Here is a 21,169-nt window from a genome sequence, read left to right as displayed (position 1 = left end):
ACTGTGGAGCCACTGTCTAATAAAATATAATTCTGTGCAGTTGTATTTGACTATTGTAGCATTTTTTCCTTCCAGCCTAAAGTTGATCTTGGTCATCACTGTCTGCTAACATCAATGTGAAATAACCTATTGTACATGAACACTTATTTAGCTTGGTTATAACATCAGAGGGTCTGCTGGTAAGTAAATAAATTACATTAGGAATTGATTGCATTCTTTATTAGCAAAATGTTCATTAATCCAGGTTGTACAGTCAAAGTTGTACTGTAATCTGTTATGAAACACTGTTCATCATAGTAACTAGTTTGTTTTGGCCAAATGGTCTGTTTTTGTAATCATCCATTTCACATTTCATGGATGCTATGTACATTAAATGACAGAATAATAAAATACATTAGGCTATTGTGCACATTGTATCATCAATCATAAGAAAAAAATAAGAAACAATAAATATTGTATTTACAGTAAAAAGGTCAGGGCCGGAGGTAAGGTTAATTGTCTAGTTTTGATTTGCAGCATCTGTAAGTGACCTTTATCAGTGCTTTTATCGTGTGTATTAATAATATATGCATTTCTATTTTATTTAATGTATAAAAATGATTGATTAGTCAATTTAGTCAATAGTTTAAAAACAAATATCGTGTGGATATAGGTATATTATGTGAGGAACATAAACAACAGATTACTCACTTTTACCAGACATGGCAACTGCTGCCAAGAATGGAGAATTATGATTGGCTAGTGGAAAGGCCGCACCTCCATTGGCTCTCTGCCGATCACGTGATTATTGGCCGGTTCATTCGTGTGCGTGAGCGTTTCATTCGTGTGCGTGAGATGATGAAAGCATTCGTGATGAAGTAAACCAACAAAACAACTCGTAAATCAGTAAGAAAATATTCGTATTTTGTCTTGTTTTTTTGTTTTGGCATTATAATCACTGCAGCTTCCCCAAAAACATTCATACTTTTTTTTTTTTTACGGATATTTTTTTCCAATTAATTTGTTTACGTATAGTTTTTTTGGTAAAAATGTTTACGAGTAAAAAAAAGGCAAAGTACGAATACGAATTTGAATTGGCCTTAATTTAACCCCATAAACAGCCTTATATGATGAAGCAGGGCTTTGCTTTGCGAAAAAATGTATACATTTGAAACTTGGAGATACGAGGTTTCTGCCCGACAGTGACGATTTACTTTGTTGGCCGCCCAGCCCCCAAAATGGAACGAAGGCCGACATTTTATTTTTAATATTTTTTCCTAATGGCCAGCCTGGACCGGCCGGGAATGAACCGGCCGTTCGGGAGTTTTCCCGCTTTTCCCAATGGCCAGCACGTCCCTGTCCTTGTTTGTATTCTGATACAGGGCTGGGCGATATTGGCAGAATCAAATATCACAGTGATTTTAACCGAGTAACAACTGATAATGTGACAATATTTCGTTGTTGTCGAGAGGAGACCTTGTATGTTCAAAACATTTCGTTTTGTATTTATCATTTACATTTTTTTACAGTCTTGTATGATGAAGCAGGGCTTTACTTTACAAAAAAACGCACAAATGTGAAACTTGGAGATACAAGGTTTCTGCCTGAATCAATTTGATTGGTGATTTTGGTGCTCTCATAATATTGACACAAAAGAAAATTCTACAAAATGATTTGTAATGTGGATATCACTAGTAAGACGTCTCAGGGCGACATGCAACCTCGCAAGGTCGCGCCAATTCTTGGCCATCTGGCCAGTGATGTATATCGGACCAGTTACCCATATATGGAGATCCATGTACATCCCCTTTTATGCCCATACATGGAGATCCCTGTCTGAACCAGCCGCACAGATATGGGCTGTCTTCCTCCATATATGGGCATTCCCATATGAAGTCCTGTTAGATATGGGGTTAATATTGATGACATCACTGATCTCCATATATGGGCATAAAATGGATTATGTTAGAGTGGATCCCATGACATCACAACATACAATATATTTTATGCACATACATGGAGATCCCGATCTGCACCAGCCACACAGATATGGGCCATGTCTTGGCCATCTGGCCAGTGATATACAGTATATCAATGACATCAGGGATCTTCATATATGGGCATAAAAGGGATTCTGGGGATTACCCATATATGGACTTTTACATGTGATGTCACCTGTGATATCACCTGTGATGTCACAGTGATGTGTCAAGGGAACCAACCCATAGACTGTAAAGATGTGTACACACGGCTTCAAGGCTTCACGTCTACACGCGGACAAGCTGTGACATTTCTCATGGTAAACTGCGACCTTCGGTCGTAATGACTGGTATAGAGACAATCATTGTTCATTTCACCCAGCGTGAGTGCAGGGTCAGACCACAATTGACTCTCTCCAGCTCAAACCAAGTTGCTACAGTATCTACAGTAGCTCACCTTGAGGTATTCAAATGCTATGAATTCTGGGATATAGGCCTGGCTAGAGATTAATGAGAACAAAAGACCTTTTGTAACATTTAATTACAATTCTTGTTCTAAAATAATAGGGATTTCAGCTGTTCATGTTTCAGTGTTTCAGACTGATGAAGGAACATGATAGAATTGTTGGGGATGTATTAAACTAAATTAAAAAGGTAAAAACTGACCACCCCCGTTCCACCTCAAATCAGAGCTCAATTGTGAGGTATTATGTTTTAATGTAATATATTATTAAAATTAAATGGAGGTTAGTGGAGCAAATCCACCGTTGTTGGGTAAAGTATTAACTACATGTATTGATTAAAAGCATTAATTACTTTTCCAAAGATATTTGAACTAAGAAAGTACGAAAAGCCTGATTTCTCAGACCTATAAAAGGCTATTTCAATAAGCTGAAGTTCAAAAACGATTGGGTTATACAGAGCAAGTGATATACCTAATTATTTAGCTCTGATCCTCTATACCCGCTGCTTCATTACTGTTTTTCATTATAATTTGCTTTACTATTTTGATCTTATTGTATTATTGTTATTTTCTTTGCCTACATTAGTACAGGAATTTCACTGTCTGCAATGTTGCCACGGCTGTGTGCATGTGACCATAAAACAAAGTGCTCTGTTCAGCATTTATCTTAACCTTTAGCATTTATATTAAATGATCAACTCATTGTTTGTTAGGCCTCAATATAACGTTGACATATTCTATGCAATTAGTTCTAATTAGCAGCATAGAATAAGACATAAAAGCAACCGAGGTTTTCACTGTCTCTCACTGGGTGATCACGCCAGCCTTGGAAAAATGGCTACGTGATTATGTGCTCGATAAGGCATGCCCACCCCTGCTCTACACCTTCAGGCGGTGTTCAAAGGTCCACTGAAGCCGTTCTGATGAGAAATCGAGGCCTTGTAGCTGCCCGCGGCTACAGCCTTGATCCTCAAACAGGAACCATTACAACTGGAGCTGCAGCCGTCCTCGAAAGCACCCACAACTCCACAATCACACTGTATCGGTCACACGCACAGGGGCGTCACACCAAATTCTGGGCCCTGGGTACAAGGATTCACTGCGGGCCCCCCATGAATGTTAAGATAACAAGCTCACAGCGCGGCTGCGAGCTTGTAGATCTGCTATTTTTGAAAAATTGTGAAAATGTGTGCAAGAAACCTCCATGTCAGTGGTGCTCAAACTTTTTCATGTCAAGGACCCCCAAAATGATATTTGGCCACGGACCCCTGTCTAAAAATATTTAGTTCTAGGAACCCCCCCCCCCCCCCCCCCCCCAAGCAAAATTTGTGTTATAAATGTTCGCTTAAAAAATACATATATTCTAGGGCCCCTCCACCTTGGGCCCTAGTAACTCAGTCCCACTTCCCCAACCCCCCTTGTGACGCCCCTGCCCACGCACACACACACACACACACACACACACACACACACACACATACACACACACACACACACACACACCGATTTTTAATTTCCTTTCGGGATATGAGAAAAGTCACGTTAATAATGCATGTTGGGAGGAGAAATCGGGGAGTCCAGATCAGAGCAGACAGCCAGGCATGGCTGACTGACGGTCTGATCTGATCTGAACTAATGGAACACTTAATGAAGAAACAGGGGTGGCGGGCATGGGGTGGTGGGGAGGCGGGTGGCCGCTTTCGCCTTCAGCAGCAGCCACTGTCCTCTGCCCCAATAGAGCAGGACACCCATCCGTCTCCCCCAACCAGCAAACTGCCTTCCAGTGGTTTGTGCGGCATACTGTGCGTTGTACTCGTATGTGCGTTCCTTCCTCTGCACGCAAGTGCATGTGGGTGTGCACCCACACACGGCGGGGGTCGGAGAAGGCAACGTTTTTAATTAGAGTTCACCCCCCCCCCCCCCCCCCTCCACACCGCCCCCACACCAAAATCTAATTAGAAGTATAAGGGTATGGATGAGGGGGCGCGATGGAGGGAGGGTTGTGAGCCGAGAGTGGGGGGAGCAGGGACGTGCAGAGAATGTTAGAGAGGCAGGGGCTGACATTTCTAAAACGGGCCTTTGGGTGAAAATATTGAAAATAGCAGACCTCCAAGCTCACAACGCGTCGCACTGCGATGCGTTGTGAGCTTTGAGGTCAGCTCCAAGCATAATCAAGTCAATACTGGAGATGTGGCGTAACGGCATGGATTTCTACACAGAGAGGGCAATTCTTTCAACATAAGATGCTGCATTCAAGTTCAGGAGCGTATGGACAAGGCAATTCTCTTGAACGCCGTCTTCGCGTATGGCTTAAAAAGGGGCATTTGCAATTCACTTTTTACAGGCGAGTAAAAGGGCAGGGGCTCAAGCCCCCTTTGATGTCTATGTGTGCACATGCCTGGGGGAGAGAGAGAGCGAGAGAGAGAGCGAGAGAGAGAGCGAGAGAGAGAGCGAGAGAGAGAGCGAGAGAGAGAGAGAGAGAGAGAGAGAGAGAGAGAGAGAGAGTGAGAGAGAGAGAGAGAGAGAGGCTGGTGGTTCGTGGAATTAAACCCAAATGAAAAGTGCCTTCTGTGTCGACCTGAATCTAATGCACGCCAGCAGGGGAAGCTAATAAACACAGTGATTTCCCCTCCAAGGTTGGCGCGGCAAAACAAAAACAAATTAGCGCTCAAAGACCCAGCCGCTGCATGGCGGCGAGGCAGGGAGGCAGAGGAGAGGAACAATGAATGGAGAGAGAGAAAGACGTGGATGGCGTTATGTGACTTCCACAGGTGGAACTAATTAATTATCTCCCAGAGTGACGGGAGAGGGGGGAGGCGGAGGGGGTGAGGAGGAGAGGAAGAGAGAGGAAAAGACGAGAGAAGAGATAAGGCGGGAGCAGGGTAGCACCGAGGACAAAAGAGGAGGACAAAAGTCAGAGAGCAGGAAAACATACGAAAAGTTCACTTCACAGTAAAATCCTCAGTATTAACTAATTTACTGCCCCCAACCCCAGATTCCCGAGAGAAAGCCGTTGGTCTCCGTGCACAATCGTGCATGATGGACATGCACGTGCCCATGTTAAAAGGCAACCACGAAAGTCGCTGTTTTTTCTTGCCAGTAAATGAGTTAACTGAACTAATTAATTATTGGGTACATTATTACACTTTGACTTAAAATAATACTCAGTTTTACACCATTTTTGTGAGTGTGCCCAAAGTTATACTTTAGGACGGTGTCCCGTGAAAACGCGATGAGTTGTGAACTTTTTTAGCCATTTTAGAAAATATTAATGTTTTAATTTATAAAATGTATAATGACATGACCATAATAGGAATGCCATTTTTATGTTTTTAATTCATATAGTTGTATTGGAGCAAAGAAGTAGCGAGTAACACGCAAATTACTTCCACGTCTGTTCACAGGGCACCCACGAATTCTCATATTGTCAGAATGAAGTTGGTTGTTCTTGGAGGGTCATGCTGGTAATTTAGCTGATCAACCCTTGCACCAGAGAATGGTCCACCGTAAAGGGCTTAATTGTTTTGCTGAAGGACCTAGCGGCTTCCAGGTGCAATTTATTTTTAATTCCAAAGAATCATGATAGTGTAAACAGCAATGGCGGTGGTCTTTTCTGCTTCTCTGCTTGTTATCACTGATGGACTTTACAACTAGCAATCTTGTGTGATTAGTGGAGCAATTCTCAATTCCCAAAATGTTTTTGTTGTTTACGCAGCCATTTTACTTGGCAATGATGACACTTGTTGTTATGAAACCTGGAAACAAAGTATATTAGAGTGCTACAGAAGGCATGGATTTGGAGAATTAAAAGTATAGAGAATTAAAAAGCAACTGCCTGTGTCATTGCCTTGATGAAAATACGTTCGGTGCAAAAAAAAAAGGGAAATAATTTCATTATAATGTCTGTTGTGTGCACTGTGCACTGTTTTAATGCCATGCATAGTAGTAATCAGTGAGCAGCAGCTTCATCTGATTTCTCCAAGGAGAAAAAAAGTTTCCACATAAAAACCAAGGAGAGCTCTAACACAACTAGGGGTGCATTTATTGATTACTTTCTTGGCAATTATTCTATTGATTACTTTTCTTTTTCTTTTTAAATAAAAAAGATTACATCAATTAGTTCCATTAGCTGTCGTGCACTTAAACACAACAGTTCCAAAGTTGAAAACCCTTTTCAGGCCGCGACCCCCAAAATAATCATATTTTAGCCGGGGACCCCTTACACCCGTACGAGCACTAACAGTCGAGGCATTACATTTTGTATAGTCTCGCGTAGCCAGACAACTATTCCACAATCTCCGAATGCTATATAGAGTCTGGAACGGCAGCTCCCGAACGGCGAGTATCGGAAGTAGCCGCTGCTGCACTGAACTGTAGTCCCATTGGAAACATAACAGAAACACAATAGCTCAGACAAAGTCATTCGAGCGGCCTATTCTTGTTATGGGTGTATAGTTTAAGAAAACTTTTTAAAACATCATGGAGGTAACACCAATAACACCAGAGAAAGACGTATGCTGGGAGCATTTGCCAAAATCGCAGAGGCAACAGTCTGGCCTCGTGAGACTACATTTTGTATAACACGGTTCTATTGTGAAAATAGCAGATCTACATGCTCACAACGCCTCGTGTTGCGAGGCGTTGTGAGCATGTAGATCTGCTATTTTTTACAATTTCTGCCTCGAATATTTAACAATTTGGCCAATGTTTAATTTGTCACTTAAAAGGTCCTTAAATTGTCACGTTAGAAATGTGCTGATACCCTCTATACACTTAAACATTTATGTTGGTTTGTTTACTGTTGAGTGAGAAAACAATGTTGCACATTATGTTAATCATCTGGGGACCCCCCAAAATAATTTGGGGACCCCCCTGGGGGTCCTGACCCACAGGTTGAGAACCACTGGTCTAGGGCACAGGGTCGGTAAGGATGACTGAATACTGACTCTGGCCAGGGCTGAGCTGATAGGCTGAGAATGAGCTGGAGTCTGGACCAGTGGGGTTTCATACTGCGGCAGAAGATGTTGAGTAACTCTGCAGTCCTCACTGAAGGAGGATGTCTTTCCACAGCTTGGGAGTCAGGAAGAAGGGAGAAGAGTCTTGGGGGGAAGAGAGGCATTATTTGGAATCGCACATGAGTTCTGGGAAAACCGGCCCACCCATGGAAGCTTTTGATTGGCTGAACTGGAGCTAGGGAGCGCTCCTTTTTGTTCGCTTGGACCGCGCGGAGGTGCGACCACCTAAACCTAACCCTAACCCTAACTCTAACTCTAACCTTAACCTCAGTAAAACTATGCCTAACCCTAACCCTAACCCTAACCTCAGTAAAACTATGCCTAACCCTAACCCTAACCCTAAACCTAACCTCACTGAAACTAACGCTAACGCTGGCTGAAAACAAACGGCTCCGCCCAGAACTCATGTGCGATTCCAAATCAGGCGGAAGAGAGATGGGCGACCTGGAGTGTGCAGGATGGAGTGTAGCGCTACATCATAGTCTGCTGGTAGGAGGGTGCCGTGCCCTTGTCTGACTTGTACTGTAGGTCATTACCAGTACAGTTCTTAATTCTTTTTGGGACACATGCAGTGACCCGGAGCCAGCGGAACGATAAAAGATATGGAGATATTTTTGGAAGATTTTGTACCAGGTGGGCTACACTATTCTACATGGGTTGTAGAGTTGTCATACAGGCAGACAGACAAGGAGTGAGTTGGGCTTGGGCTTGGATCAGGAGCTTGGCAGAATCTTCATGTATGTTTATTGTATAGTGCAAACCAACAGGAGCGAGACATCACTGCAATGTGGGCCTTGAAGGACAGCAGACTCAGGAGTCACAAGGTTGTTGAAGATGGAAATATGCTGCAGAGGGCAAGAAGAGCAGGCAGGAAGAAGCCAAGTTTTGTCTAGGTTGAGTTTGAGGTGGTGGGATGACATCCCCTGAGAGATGTCAGCCGAATGATGCAGAGGCTTCGTACTGTATGTCACAGGAAAACCTCATAGATATGGCTAAACTGAAGTTTGATGCAGCATTAAGGCTTGAGACAATTACCTAATTGAAAAATCAATGGAAATGAAACAGTTTCCACACACATCTGTTCCTCTCCCTTCCATCTCCCCCTCCATACATTCATCAGTCCGTCCCTCCCTCCCGTCACTGCAGTGAGCGAGAGAGAGAAAGAGGTGTCTTGTGGGCGATAAAGCCGGGCAGATCGGTGGATACGAGCGTTTATGAATAAATGATGATATTTGTTGAGAGAGGGCTTGGGTTGTGCTGCGTTGAGGGGCATGTAAATGCACACATTTGCTGTTTATGGTGCTCACAAAAAACACACACAAAGTGCACACACACACAAAGTGCACACACACACACACACACACACACACACACACACACACACACACACACACACACACACACACACACACACACACACACACACACACACACACACACACACACACACACACACACACACACAGTGCCGCATTAATGCCACAGTATCCCCAGCCATATCAGGATGCAAAAGCCTCCATAAACAAACACTTTATCATTTATTACCTTTGATTTTGCCTTTTACTCACAAGCTCATTGTTTGCCTTCATCCTATCAGGGCATTATTGTCTTTAGATAAAGCCTTTTTACCATCTGTGCCATCTCTCGCTCTCCCTTTTTAAATCCCCCATTCATTTAGTCTTTATTTCTATTATGCTCTCATCTCTCTCTCTCTCTCTCTCTGTTTCTCTCTTTCAATCACTTGGCTCCTCTCAGCCCGTCTGTCTCCTCTCTGCTATGAAGTATCACAGCTGCATGCTGGCTGCCATTTCTCCCTTTAGTAGAAAGCATAGAGCGTCGCTGTCGAGTGGGAACCTTGTATGTCCAAAAACGTTACTTTTCAGGAAATGGAAAAAGAAACGTGTGTTCCAAAAGGATCCAATGTATTTCATTATCTAGTCATAATCTCTTCTTCAATAGGTATAAAACCCTCAGACAGTGACCTTGCAGATCAACTATTTTTGCTACTTACAGCAAAATGATGCATTCATTTACAGCAGGGGTCTTCAACGTTTTCAGGCCAAGGACCCCTTAGTTGAGAGAGAGATGAAGCAGGGACCCCCACGATCAGTTCATAGATATAGTTTCATTGTTTAACAGCACGATCAACAGTGTATATGTGAACAGTGTATTTGATGAACTGAATCTATTTTTGTACTTTTTGTATCTTTTGCATTCCCACCCGTGTTGTCTGTCTATATGTATGTTCTATGTATGTTTTAAAGAACTGCACTAAAACAAATTCCAATCAACTCTGTTGACATGGCAATAAAGTATTGAATCTTGAATCTTGTGTGTTTTCAGATATTTAACCACTTGAACGGTCAATACTAGCCATTCCCGAGGAACCCTAAGATTTAATAAGCTTTAATTTAGAAAATGATTTTTTATAGCAGCGGAACTAATCCTCCGGGATCGGTTTCAACACGGACATGTTTGGAGACGGACCGATTAACATTGAGGCCGAAACCGGAAGCGAATGATCCGTCCTCTATATCCGGCCCGTTAGCTTTCTGTGTAAACAACACGGCTTACAGATAGAGAACGTATGGATGAATTTTCAAAGTTTCAACGGATTTGAGAAGCTGATGGAATACCCGCACGCACGATGCCTAGTCGTGTCCGATCGCGCACAATGGAAACTGGATCGCGCCCACGTTAACAGGTAAGAGAAGCCAGGCAGTGAAAGACATAGAACAATCTCTGGTTTGCTCGGCTGTATACAACCAATGAGTTAATAAACTTGACCTTTCACTGTACTTAGTCTGCTCTTTTCCCCCTCCAAAGCTCTTTGCCAAAAATAGCCGATCTACAAACGCTGCGAGGCTCTATTTTTGGCTAAAGTTCTCAGAATATGGACGCTAGGGTTCAAGTGGTTAATATAATAAAGGGGGAAAAAACTAGATCCTATCACACAAAGATTTGGAGGTCCCCCTGTAATAACTCCGAGGACCCCCTAGGGGTCCCGGACCCCCTGTTGAAGACCCCTGATTTACAGGAAAAAAAAAATTAAAAACATTTCAATACAGAGATAAAAGGTTTCTGCCCGACAGCAACGATAGAGTCAAAGTAAGACTGGGCCATATGACCTGAAATCCATATCATTTTTTAAGCGGTGCACAAATATTACATTTCCCAATGGTGTCATGTCCCTCTATAAACTATGCGTCTGCAAAAAACTAACTACAATGAGTAATGGGATTAGGAAGGTTTGTTACTAAGATTTGCCCCATTTGTTGCCGAGATAATGCTAGCAAAACATTTTTATTGTCAGCACAATATGCCACAGAATATGAATGAACATCCTGTTACTGCTAATGCATTTTTATTTTATTTGTCCTTGTTGCACTGCTATTTTTGACCACTGGGTGCTGTACTGTATATGCCAGAGCTTACGGGTATATAGGTGAGCTCATGTATATACACATACCGTGCTGTTCATTGAAGTGATACGTTATTGCAGCCACCATATGTGCCTCCTAATGCATGATTGCCCCATGTCTATTGAAGGAGGACTGTCTGTCCACAATTAAACAACATTACAATTCGCTACATTCTCAACCGATTTTCACGTGGCTTGATTTGGTACAATTGTATAAATGTGTTTGTTATATGATACAGGATACTTGGTAAAAAAAATATATATACAGTTTATATGGGTTTTAATAGAAAACCCACCTTATCTCACATAGTGTAGATAAGGTGATGAGTTTACCAGAACAAGTGCAGTTTTTCACCTATAGTTCCACTTTGACCTTGCCTATACAACATCCATTGGCTGAAAATAGTACCTTAACATGTGTGGGAACGTGTTAGGCACTCCAGGTGCTAACAAAGAAAAATGTAATGCAAATCAATGTAAAATCCTTATTTAACTCTGAGGGCTCTATTTTGATTGTCGTACCAGTCTTAACTAATAGGCCTGTCCATACTGTCTCCGACCACCAAACTTTTCGTGAAGGTCCGGTTCAACTACAAAATGACGTCAATCGCATCTTCTAAAAAGCATTACCCCGAATTAGAGTTCAGAAAGCTGCATGTCGGAAAGTCGGAACTCTCAGACGAAAAGTTTGGTGGTCGGAGTTAGTATGGACAGGCCTTTAAGTTAGGGCATAAGAGCTGGTACCTAAGACAATCAAAATAGAGCCCCCAGAGTGAAAACAAAATCTGAGTTACATGAACTCTAAGAATTCTACTGTGTTATGACCTTCTCTATGCGTCCTTCGCTCTCAGTCTATCCTGATGAATGTGCTGTCTTTCTACGCTCCTGCACCTTAACGTGACTTATCACACACCTCCTCCTCCCCGCTATCAGCTCGTCTTTCCTGCATCCCTCCGTCTATCACCCACCTCTCCCGCAGAGGATCACCTATGGAGAGTTAGTGGACTCCCTCTTTTCCTTCCCATCTCTTCTATCTCTCTCTCTCTTTCTCTCTATCTCTCTCTCCCTCTCTCCCTCTCTCTCTCTGTCTCTCTGTGTTTCCCCATGGAAGCAGCATTCTCAACGTGTCTATGAGCCATCTGCTCTGTTGATGCTGCTGGGTATGGATGCTTTACAGGAGTCCTTTATCATCTATATGTGAAGGGCCTCTCGCTCTCTCCTTCCCTCTCCCAGTAACTCTCTCTGCGTCCCTTCTATCATCCCCTCACTCTCCTCCCCTTCCCTTTTCCAACTCTTTCTCTGTCCCTTTTCTCCTTTCGTGTTCATTTATTTGTTCTTTTATTGCTTTTCTCTTGTTCTGTCACGCCATTGCTCTCTCACAGTCTACTATTTCCCCCTCACACAGGGCGACAGCCTATGCAAGGTACGCTATATGCCTATAGCCTTGTTCAACTGAAAGCTGTGGTGTCGACCGGCTGACCGACCATTAGAATGACATTGCCACCCTTAAACGGCAATGTCACTAGGCTGACTGCCGACATCAACAGCGGGGGTCCCATGCGGCATGTTATGTATTGTTGACCTCAAAAAGTTCTAAATGTCAAATGAAGTCAGTGGTGGAAAGTAACTAAGTACATTTACTCAAGTACTGTACTTGTACAACCACAATGTTTAGGTACTTTTGCTTTACTAGAGTATTCCCATCCCATTTTTCAATACTTCTAATCCATAACATCTCAGTAGCAAATATTGTACTTTTTACTCCACTACATTTATTTGACAGTTTTAGTTCCTAGTCACTCAGATTTAGATCAGTGCTATAGAAAAGAGATAGTTCTGTCATACTTTGAGCTCGTCACAAATCATTGCGTAGTGAGCTTATTGAGTTGCTATTTTCGATAAATTTTATTAAGCATTATTTTGATGGCAATACTTTTGTACTTTTACTCACCAAATGTTATTAACACTGGTATCGGTATTGTTACAATTACATACAGTAAGTATAAAATATGTTCTTCCACACTGAATGAAGTGCACACACCGATGGGTCAGGTCCTGATTCGCATGCATTTGAACTGCACAGGAATGCCTCTGCAAATGCAGGTCAACGTTCAGGCTGCATTTAAACTGGCAGCTACAAAGCCACAAGCTACCATTCATTTTCGATGGAAGCAGAGAGGCATCAATTGAGTATGGCAAGGTATGGAAGCTGCCATACCTCCAGGGGGAAAGAAAGAAATGTACTGTAATGTGTGTGTCTCTACGACTATCTGTGTTGATTATTCTGTTATTAAATCACTTTAAACTAACTACAATGCAAATTAGAACAAAATGATTGCTTTCACAAGGTATTATATTCTCCACAACACTTGTATCCCCACCCTATCTTGACAAATGGTTTATTCCCCGGTTCAGTAGGTCAGCACAGGTGCAATGTATTATTGTTAATTAGCGGCGCATTTTGTCAGGTGTGGCAGTAATCATCATCATCATCATCATCATCATCATCATGCCTGTTGCTAAGGTATGGCAACATGACTGGTGTCATGCACGCGTGCGAAGCCAGTCATGTTGCCATACCTTAGCTTTTGCTGAACTGACGCCACTGAAAGCTAACGCATGACATTTATAGCTGCAATGACGTCTACAAAGCTGCAATCCAAGTTGAGCTGGCAGCTTCAAAGCTCCAAAACGACCAAGTGTTGTTTAATCATTTCCACTCACCTTCTCTCTCCACACAGTTCGTGCTTGTAATGGGGGGAAACTCATTATTTTGTGTTCTTTTTAAACCCAGGTTTTAAATTTTCTTTTACATTAGATATTCTCGCTTAGAGAGTCGCTTAGTAGCTTTGTATCTTTGTATCTTTTGTAGCTGCCAGTGTCAACTCAGCATTAGGGAAAACAGAATTGCACCACACTGTACTGACGTGGGAGTCCAGTGGGCCTTAAATTACCAAGAAATGTAGTGCCACAATGCAAATGTTCCTAAGACAAATTGCACCTAGACAATAGATTTGGTGTAGAGGGAAAAAAGGAAGGGTACAAGTATTGACCCATGGGGGACCCCGGTTAAAAAAGTATAGGGTTTCAATGGTAAACTACACATGATTCTCTTGGAATTTTTTAAGTGAAGTTGTGTGTGTGTGTGTATGTGTGTGTGTGTGTGTGTGTGTGTGTGTGTGTGTGTGTGCGTGTGTGTGTGTGTGTGTGTGTGTGTGTGTGTGTGTGTGTGTGTGTGTGTTGTACCACGAGCACATCACACGGACCTCTTCAAGAGTGTGTATGTAAAGATCTTGGCCATCAGACCAGTTGATTGGGGACGGCATATCACATTTGATTTGACTGCAATCTTGGTTGGGCAAATAGGTTGGGCCTAATATCTGTTAGGTTAAAGTCAGCATATGGAGTTATCGATTAGACTGAATGTAAGTGAATGCCATATCCACAAATGATTGTGAAGCCACTTGTGTGCATGTTCTTGCTGTCTGAAGCTGGTTGCACACTGCTGCGTTTTTTGGTTGCGTTTTGGAAATCCGAAATCCGGCCATTTTCTGGCCAAGAAGAGAGAGGAGAGAGTGAGAGAGAGAGAGCAGTGGTGACAGCTGCGAAAATAAAAAAAAAACAACCCTGGTCCGAAAATAAATACAGGTGGCAGTGTGCAAACGTGATTGACATAACATGAGATTGATTTTTTAATTTTCGTGCTTCCGAAATTCGCTCCGGTATTCAGCCGAAAAAAAGGAGCAGTGTGCAAAGGTCTTAAGTGTCCTTACCAATATCATAAGCCAAGAAGTCGGCAGAGAAACACTTGGCTCCGTTGCTTAGCGACGTGTCGTTGTGAGTGTTGCCCCCGAACACCAGCAGAGTTCCACTGAACAGCACAGCAGAGTGGAGGTACCTGGACGAACCACTGTCTCTGAGGATCAGCCTGCATGCACACACACACACACGCACACACGCACACACACACACACCCACACACCCACACGCACACGTGCACACACCCACACACCCACACACCCACCCACGCACACACCCGCACACACACCCACACAAACACAAGCAGCGGGATATGCACACGCAGGGAGAGACAGACAACGAAGTAATTCAAGAGAGTGAAATATTAGGAAAGTGTTAATGTGTCAGTTATGTGTGTGCGTGTGTGTGTGTGTGTGTGTGTGTGTGTGTGTGTGTGTGTGTGTGTGTGTGTGTGTGTGTGTGTGTGTGTGTGTGTGCATGCGTGCATGTGTCTGTGGTGCCACTTTATTGATGGTGACAGTCTGGGTATTTGACCTAGCCTGCCGTGACTGCCCTTCATGCCAACTGGTCCTTCATGGACACCATGCACACACGCATGTTGGCGTGTGTGCACGTGACACACACACACACACACACACACACACACACACACACACACACACACACACACACACACACACACACACACACACACACACACACACACACACACACACACAGTAGGGGGTCTCAGTCTGCATGTGTGTGTGTGGGGGTCATAGGTCACATATTGCAGACCAACTGTGCTAGCCTCCCATACCGTCTCCATTTCCAACCATAGCACCGTCAGCCACTTTGACTCTGCACTGAGGCACTCCTGCTGTTTCTGCAACATGACTGTCTCCACTACCGCAAGCCATACTGGTCTTTCCACTACCTACATTTTATATAGGGGAATAAATACGACACTGTTAGGCAGTGGTGGACAATGCATGCTAGCAGTGAAAATAGCAGCAAAATAGCAAGCTCATCATGCATAATCTTGTAGATCTGCTATTTTCACTATATTTGAAATAGGGCTGGTTAATTCATAATGTACTTTTTCGTTCCTAGAAACGTAGTGAAGGGTTGCCTGCTGGCCTACCGGTCCAGGTGCATACTGCATGGCTCGGTGTAGCCTGACAGCGTGTCGGTTCGATTCCCGATCCCGACCAACTTTGCTGTGTTTCTCTCTCCCCATTTCCGAATGAGTCTACTGTCCTATCAATAAAGGCATAAAAGCCCAAAAACATTATCTTTAAACGTAGTGAAATGCATTGGAGCCAAAAGTACAATACTTGTCTTTGAAATGTAGTGGAGTTGAAAGTCGGAAAAGTATCCAAAAATACAAATACTAGTGCAAAATCCAGATAATCAAAAGATTATGTACGTAAGTACAGTACTGAAGTAAATGTACAATGTTACTGTCCACCACTGCTTTGTAATTCTTTTAGGGGAATAAATGAATAAATTAGGTAACTGAACTTTAACTTTATTAATTGAAATGTGTTTATGTGTTGTTAATATCACACAAATGATTTGACAGAATAGGAGGAAATGCCTGGGAGTTATCTGGAAGGTTTAGGGGAGGAATGTTCAAATGTCTGTGAGCTCTATAGAATATTTCTTCAGTGGAACGTCTGAGAGTCAACATGCCATACCAGACACCTGATCCTCGCAACACGTTCCATTCTGAAAGAGAGAGTGACAGCGCCACAGACATGGCAAATTGAGTTGTGTGTGTATGTGCGTGTGCGTGTGCACGCTCTCTTGTGTGTGTGCATGTTAACATGATATAGCGTACAAAGCATCCAAGTAAAAGAGAGGGCGACCAGAGAGTGACCCATGTACTGAGTGACTCTATAAACAACTGTTCCCAAAGAGTCAGTGAGTGAAAAGAAATATCTTCCACCCTGTGCAGGACGGCGCTAAGTGACAGCACAATTATCATAACTATTTTCCAACAGACACAGTTGTAATTTTCACCAACGACAGACTATGCATTTATTTTCTTCATTAATTCTATTAATATGAATTTAAACCAAAAGTTGCACTTCCTATGCATCTCCAAAGTGGTGAGAGGAAGAGGAAGAGGGAGAGAACGGGTTAGGAAAAGAGATTTATTTATTTCAGTAAGGAGCCTGCCTACACTGCTGATAATGTTCAAATAGCCTACCTCAGGTCATGTAAGAATGGCATGAATCCATAGCCTCCTGCATTCTTTATCTGTCTCTGTAGCTACAGTAAAGTAATGCTTTACCCATGGCATTTATCAGCTTCAATTTGATAGTGTTCCAGTCTCAAGTTTGTATGCTCATTTCTTTGTGCCGTCACTTCCACATTCACTTCTTTCCTGTATCCTCCTGTATGGGTTCTCTTTCCCGATTGGATAAAATTGGTACCCTGACCAGAAAAGGGATTTTCGATTTACTACAAACCTGGAGAGACGAGGAGGCACCTGTACTGAACAAACACTCATAGAGCTATTTAGCAATTATTTGAACAAAATGAAAAACACAATACTCAATCAAACTGGGCAACAAAACTCCCATTCTTAAAGGGAATGGGAGACTACATTCTGGTTTCATTTATCTTATGTCCAAAACACATCCATAACCAATTCAGAGTCTAAATACAACCACTTTGTGCGGTGCGCTAAATCTGCAGGTCGATCGTGCCGTCTAAATAGCAAAATTGTAGGGGCAACAACCCCAACACAAATGCTCCTTGTGTTAACTCCTAATACATAAAATCACACTAGATTATCCTCTCCACCTCTGCTCTCGATCACTGCCCTTTTTCAATTTCTTAAAAATAATGATGTACTCTGGTTTTGGTTTCTGCCTATTAAAGAATGGTGTTAATAATAGGCAGTGATCAATACCATTGTTTACTGCATACTCACTGGGCTCACACACACACTCACACACACACACACACACACACACACACACACACACACACACACACACACACACACACACACACACACACACACACACACACACACACACACACACACACACACACACACACACACACAGAGCACATCAGCACAGGCATAAGTGGAAGTGAAAGTGAAATGTCATTGATATCAAGTTAAAGTTACAATGGTGCTGTGGATCTGATAAAACACAGACACAGTCCCAGGGTTGCAGTGGGTTGAAAGGTGGGGTAACGTGGCTGATGTTATCTAGTCTCTTTTATTTTTGAAATAGTAGCAGTTGAAATATCACCACCTTTTCCACTTGAATTAGATCCTATTCATGCGGTGAAGTAGATACAGAAAGTCAGTACTATTTCATGGGTTACTGGTGGGAAAGTTCACAATTTAAACACATGCAGTCAGTGAAGAGCAGAGCATTACTTAACCCTTACACCTCCCTACTGCGGTGCTGTAAGGGGTTAGCTACAGCTCTTTTTTTTTTGCCAATTCTGACTGCTTTCCAATTACTTTCAATTTGTTTCCAACCAGTTCAAGCACTACGTTGAATTTAGATGTCACCAGATGTACTTGGAACTCTCCATTTGGTCTGGAATGAGACGAATAAATAACATGCCCAAATCAGGGACGCCGGTTTGAAAGTGGTTAAACAGATACAGTAACATAACTAAATAGACGGTTACACCCCGCCATACCGACGCCCTGCCACTCCGACCATTGACTTCTATGGGTCGAAATGGCGGGGTGCTTCCTCTTTTCTATGCACATCGCCTTTACGACCCTAAACGTCTCGATTTAGAAACAACGCCATTTCGAATAAACCTGTCGGAAAGGCAGGGTGTCCCCGTTTTGCTATAGACATCACCACTCCGACCCTAGGAAAGCCCTTCTATGCGCGGCCGCTGCTTCTATAAGCGAACGATTCAGCTGTGCGTAGAGCGGCAGTTCATAGGGGTGGAAGAAGAAAAAAAAGGAATGAGTTTATGTGCATCTCCCCCCCATCTCTCTCTCTTTCTTTCTTTCTTTCTTTCTTTCTTTCTTTCTCTCTCTCCCTCTCTTTCTCTCTCTTTCTCTTTCTCTCTTTCTCTCTCTCTCTCTCTCTCTCTCTCTCTCTCTCTCTCTCTCTCTCTCTCTCTCTCTCTCTCTCTCTCTCTCTCTCAACGCAATCTTGTAACGGGCTAGTATTATTTCTGTAGGCCTACTTCAAGCTTGATGGTTTGATGGAGGGACAATTAAAACATTTATATACACTGAATGAATACAGACACTTCACAGATATACAGTACTTAAAATTAGAAAAATCCCTTGAGAATTGACCAAGCAATAAGGCTTTGTGCGTCCACCGAGGCGGCGCCAACACCCAGGCAGCATCGGAGCTTCCTCCGGGGGTCCCCGGGCCCCGCGGACCACCGCCTGTCACCCCGCCGTTCAGTGGGCACCTGGGCCAGCCTGCCAGGCCCACCGGAGCCCCGGGCAGCCCCCTACGCCCTACTGGAGCCACCGACAGCAACGACGCGCCATTCCCCGCATTAATGATTGAATAATATCATACAGAACAGATGAAATCACGTAGCTGTAATGTAGGCTATATTGCTGGCTTAATTTGTTAATTATTAGGAGCAATAAATATAGTCTATACGCCTACTTGATTTAACAATAAATAGGCTCAAAAAAGTTGCCAAATTACAATGGGTCACTGTGACATGGCTTATTTAATCAAATCTAATCAAAGCTTTATAGTATGCCTTTGGGTAGCTCACCAGATCTGCAAACTCGCAAGCATGCATGTTGTGTAGTCTGTAGACACACCTCTTTGTGAGCTTGTAGATCGGCAATTTTTCGCAGTTTGGCTGGGGTCTGTCTTGTTATCAAATGATATCGTCGGCCCAAAACTGATGGATATGGAATATATAGTTAGCTACTGACAAGTCGCACAGTTGTGCACAACGCTGTCTGTCTGTCTGTCTGTCTGTCTGTCTGTCTGTCTGTCTGTCTGTCTGTCTGTCTGTCTTTATTTAGATCAGATTGGTCATGTAAATGCACCTATTGTCGCGCTGTTGCATTAGGCCTATATCATTATCATCATCACATAAACAATCCATATTTGTGCGCCTGACGGCCCATAGGCCTATAAGATAGCCTAATAGGCTCCAATCGCTCCATATACAAGTGCATTAAACGAACAAAAATGCTTAACTCATTGAGTGCCAGCCTATCACCACTAGAGGGCGCCCAGTGACCAGAGAATAATAGAGATATGCTGGTAATGCATGCCCAAGCCCTGGAGCCATGACTTTTTTTACAAAGGAAAGGACACTTTCCTTTGTGCATGTACAGGAAGAGGATGAAGTTAGCTTGAAGTTAGCTATTGGCTACCAAGCATTTTAGAAGCCTTATTTTCGTCAACTTAGCCATGATTAAACCTTGCACACCTCATGCATGGGAAAAAAACAGAGAAGAATGAGCTCTAAAAAATCCAATGCAATCCTGGATTGCATTGGAGTGGATTTGTGCAGTTTGTTCACAGCTTTCAAACAAAAAAATCCGATTGGAAATCCGTTCAGGCATTCTTGAGATAATCGCCATTATGTTTTACATGTAATGTAAACAAAAATGGCTGCCCTGTATGTTAGATGGGGTTGTATGGGGGTGGAACATGCAAAATCGCGATTGAAATCATGTTCACCAGATTTGATGGGGTCCAAAAAAAAAAAAAAAAAAAATAAAAAAAATTTTTTTTTTAAAAAAAAAAAAAAAAATTTTTTTTTTTTTTTTTTTTTTTTTTTTTTTTTAAAAGCCGAACTTGTTCGGGATCGGCACACTACGATACGCTAATAAAGCCGAACTAGTTCGGGATTGGCACTCAATGAGTTAAATACTTCTAAAATGGACAATTTCTTATATCCCTTTACCCCAGTCCCCTTCATTTATCTGATGAAGGATATAGGATATTTTGCTGGTGGTTTCGTTATTCGTAGGCTATTTATGATCGCAAGCCAAGAAGACAATTAAGGTGGCGTTTCCAAAACGTTTCTGGACACACACGCACACACACACGCACGCACACACACGCACACGCACACATTTGCGCTCTTAAGTTATGTAGGCCTATTGCTGCAACCAAATCGCCCCTCGGGAAAAACGAATATACACGTAGGCCTAAATGAACTTGAACTTTATGCACACTGGCTGGGAGTGGATCGATCGCTCTCTCCCTCCTCTCTTCTTTCTGTCATTTGTTTCTTTTCCTAAATAAATAAGCAGCAGCAGTTAACGGCTGCATGGCGCTGTCAACTAAATGATCAGGTCGCTTTTGGCTGTATCCTCTATATATGAACCTCTCCCTCTCTCGATGAGTCGTTACTGGTCTGGTAGTATGGTAACTGTCGTTTCCATTCTGTGAGAGAGAGAGAGAGAGAGAGAGAGAGAGGAGAGAGAGAGAGAGAGAGAGACAACACACACGCGCTGGCCGTCTGTCGCGCTGTCTGCCCTTTCTGTCTGTCGCGCGCGCTCTGGATGGATAGATAAATACCGGGGGGGGGGGGGGTGCAAGCGCCGCTGTGATGGACGGACAGACAGACAGACAGACAG

At 42.9% G+C, this 21,169-nt stretch overlaps 1 protein-coding gene across 1 annotated transcript in view; it reads right to left on the bottom strand.

The window, feature by feature from the left end:
- Positions 1-21,169, bottom strand: part of LOC308297268 (attractin-like protein 1) — a gene marked incomplete at both ends in the record, with an annotated part of 368,613 nt that overhangs the window by 254,831 nt on the left and 92,613 nt on the right. The window contains 1 exon segment of the mRNA XM_080740683.1: positions 14,631-14,785. Within this exon segment, the coding sequence (XP_080596809.1) occupies positions 14,631-14,785 (155 nt within the window).

This window comes from Nannobrachium achirus (assembly GCF_963921795.1).
Source record: "Nannobrachium achirus genome assembly, chromosome: 13".
NCBI lineage: Eukaryota > Metazoa > Chordata > Actinopteri > Myctophiformes > Myctophidae > Nannobrachium > Nannobrachium achirus.
The sequence above is the reverse complement of the archived record's forward strand: the minus strand, read 5'-3'. Positions and strand labels throughout refer to the sequence as shown.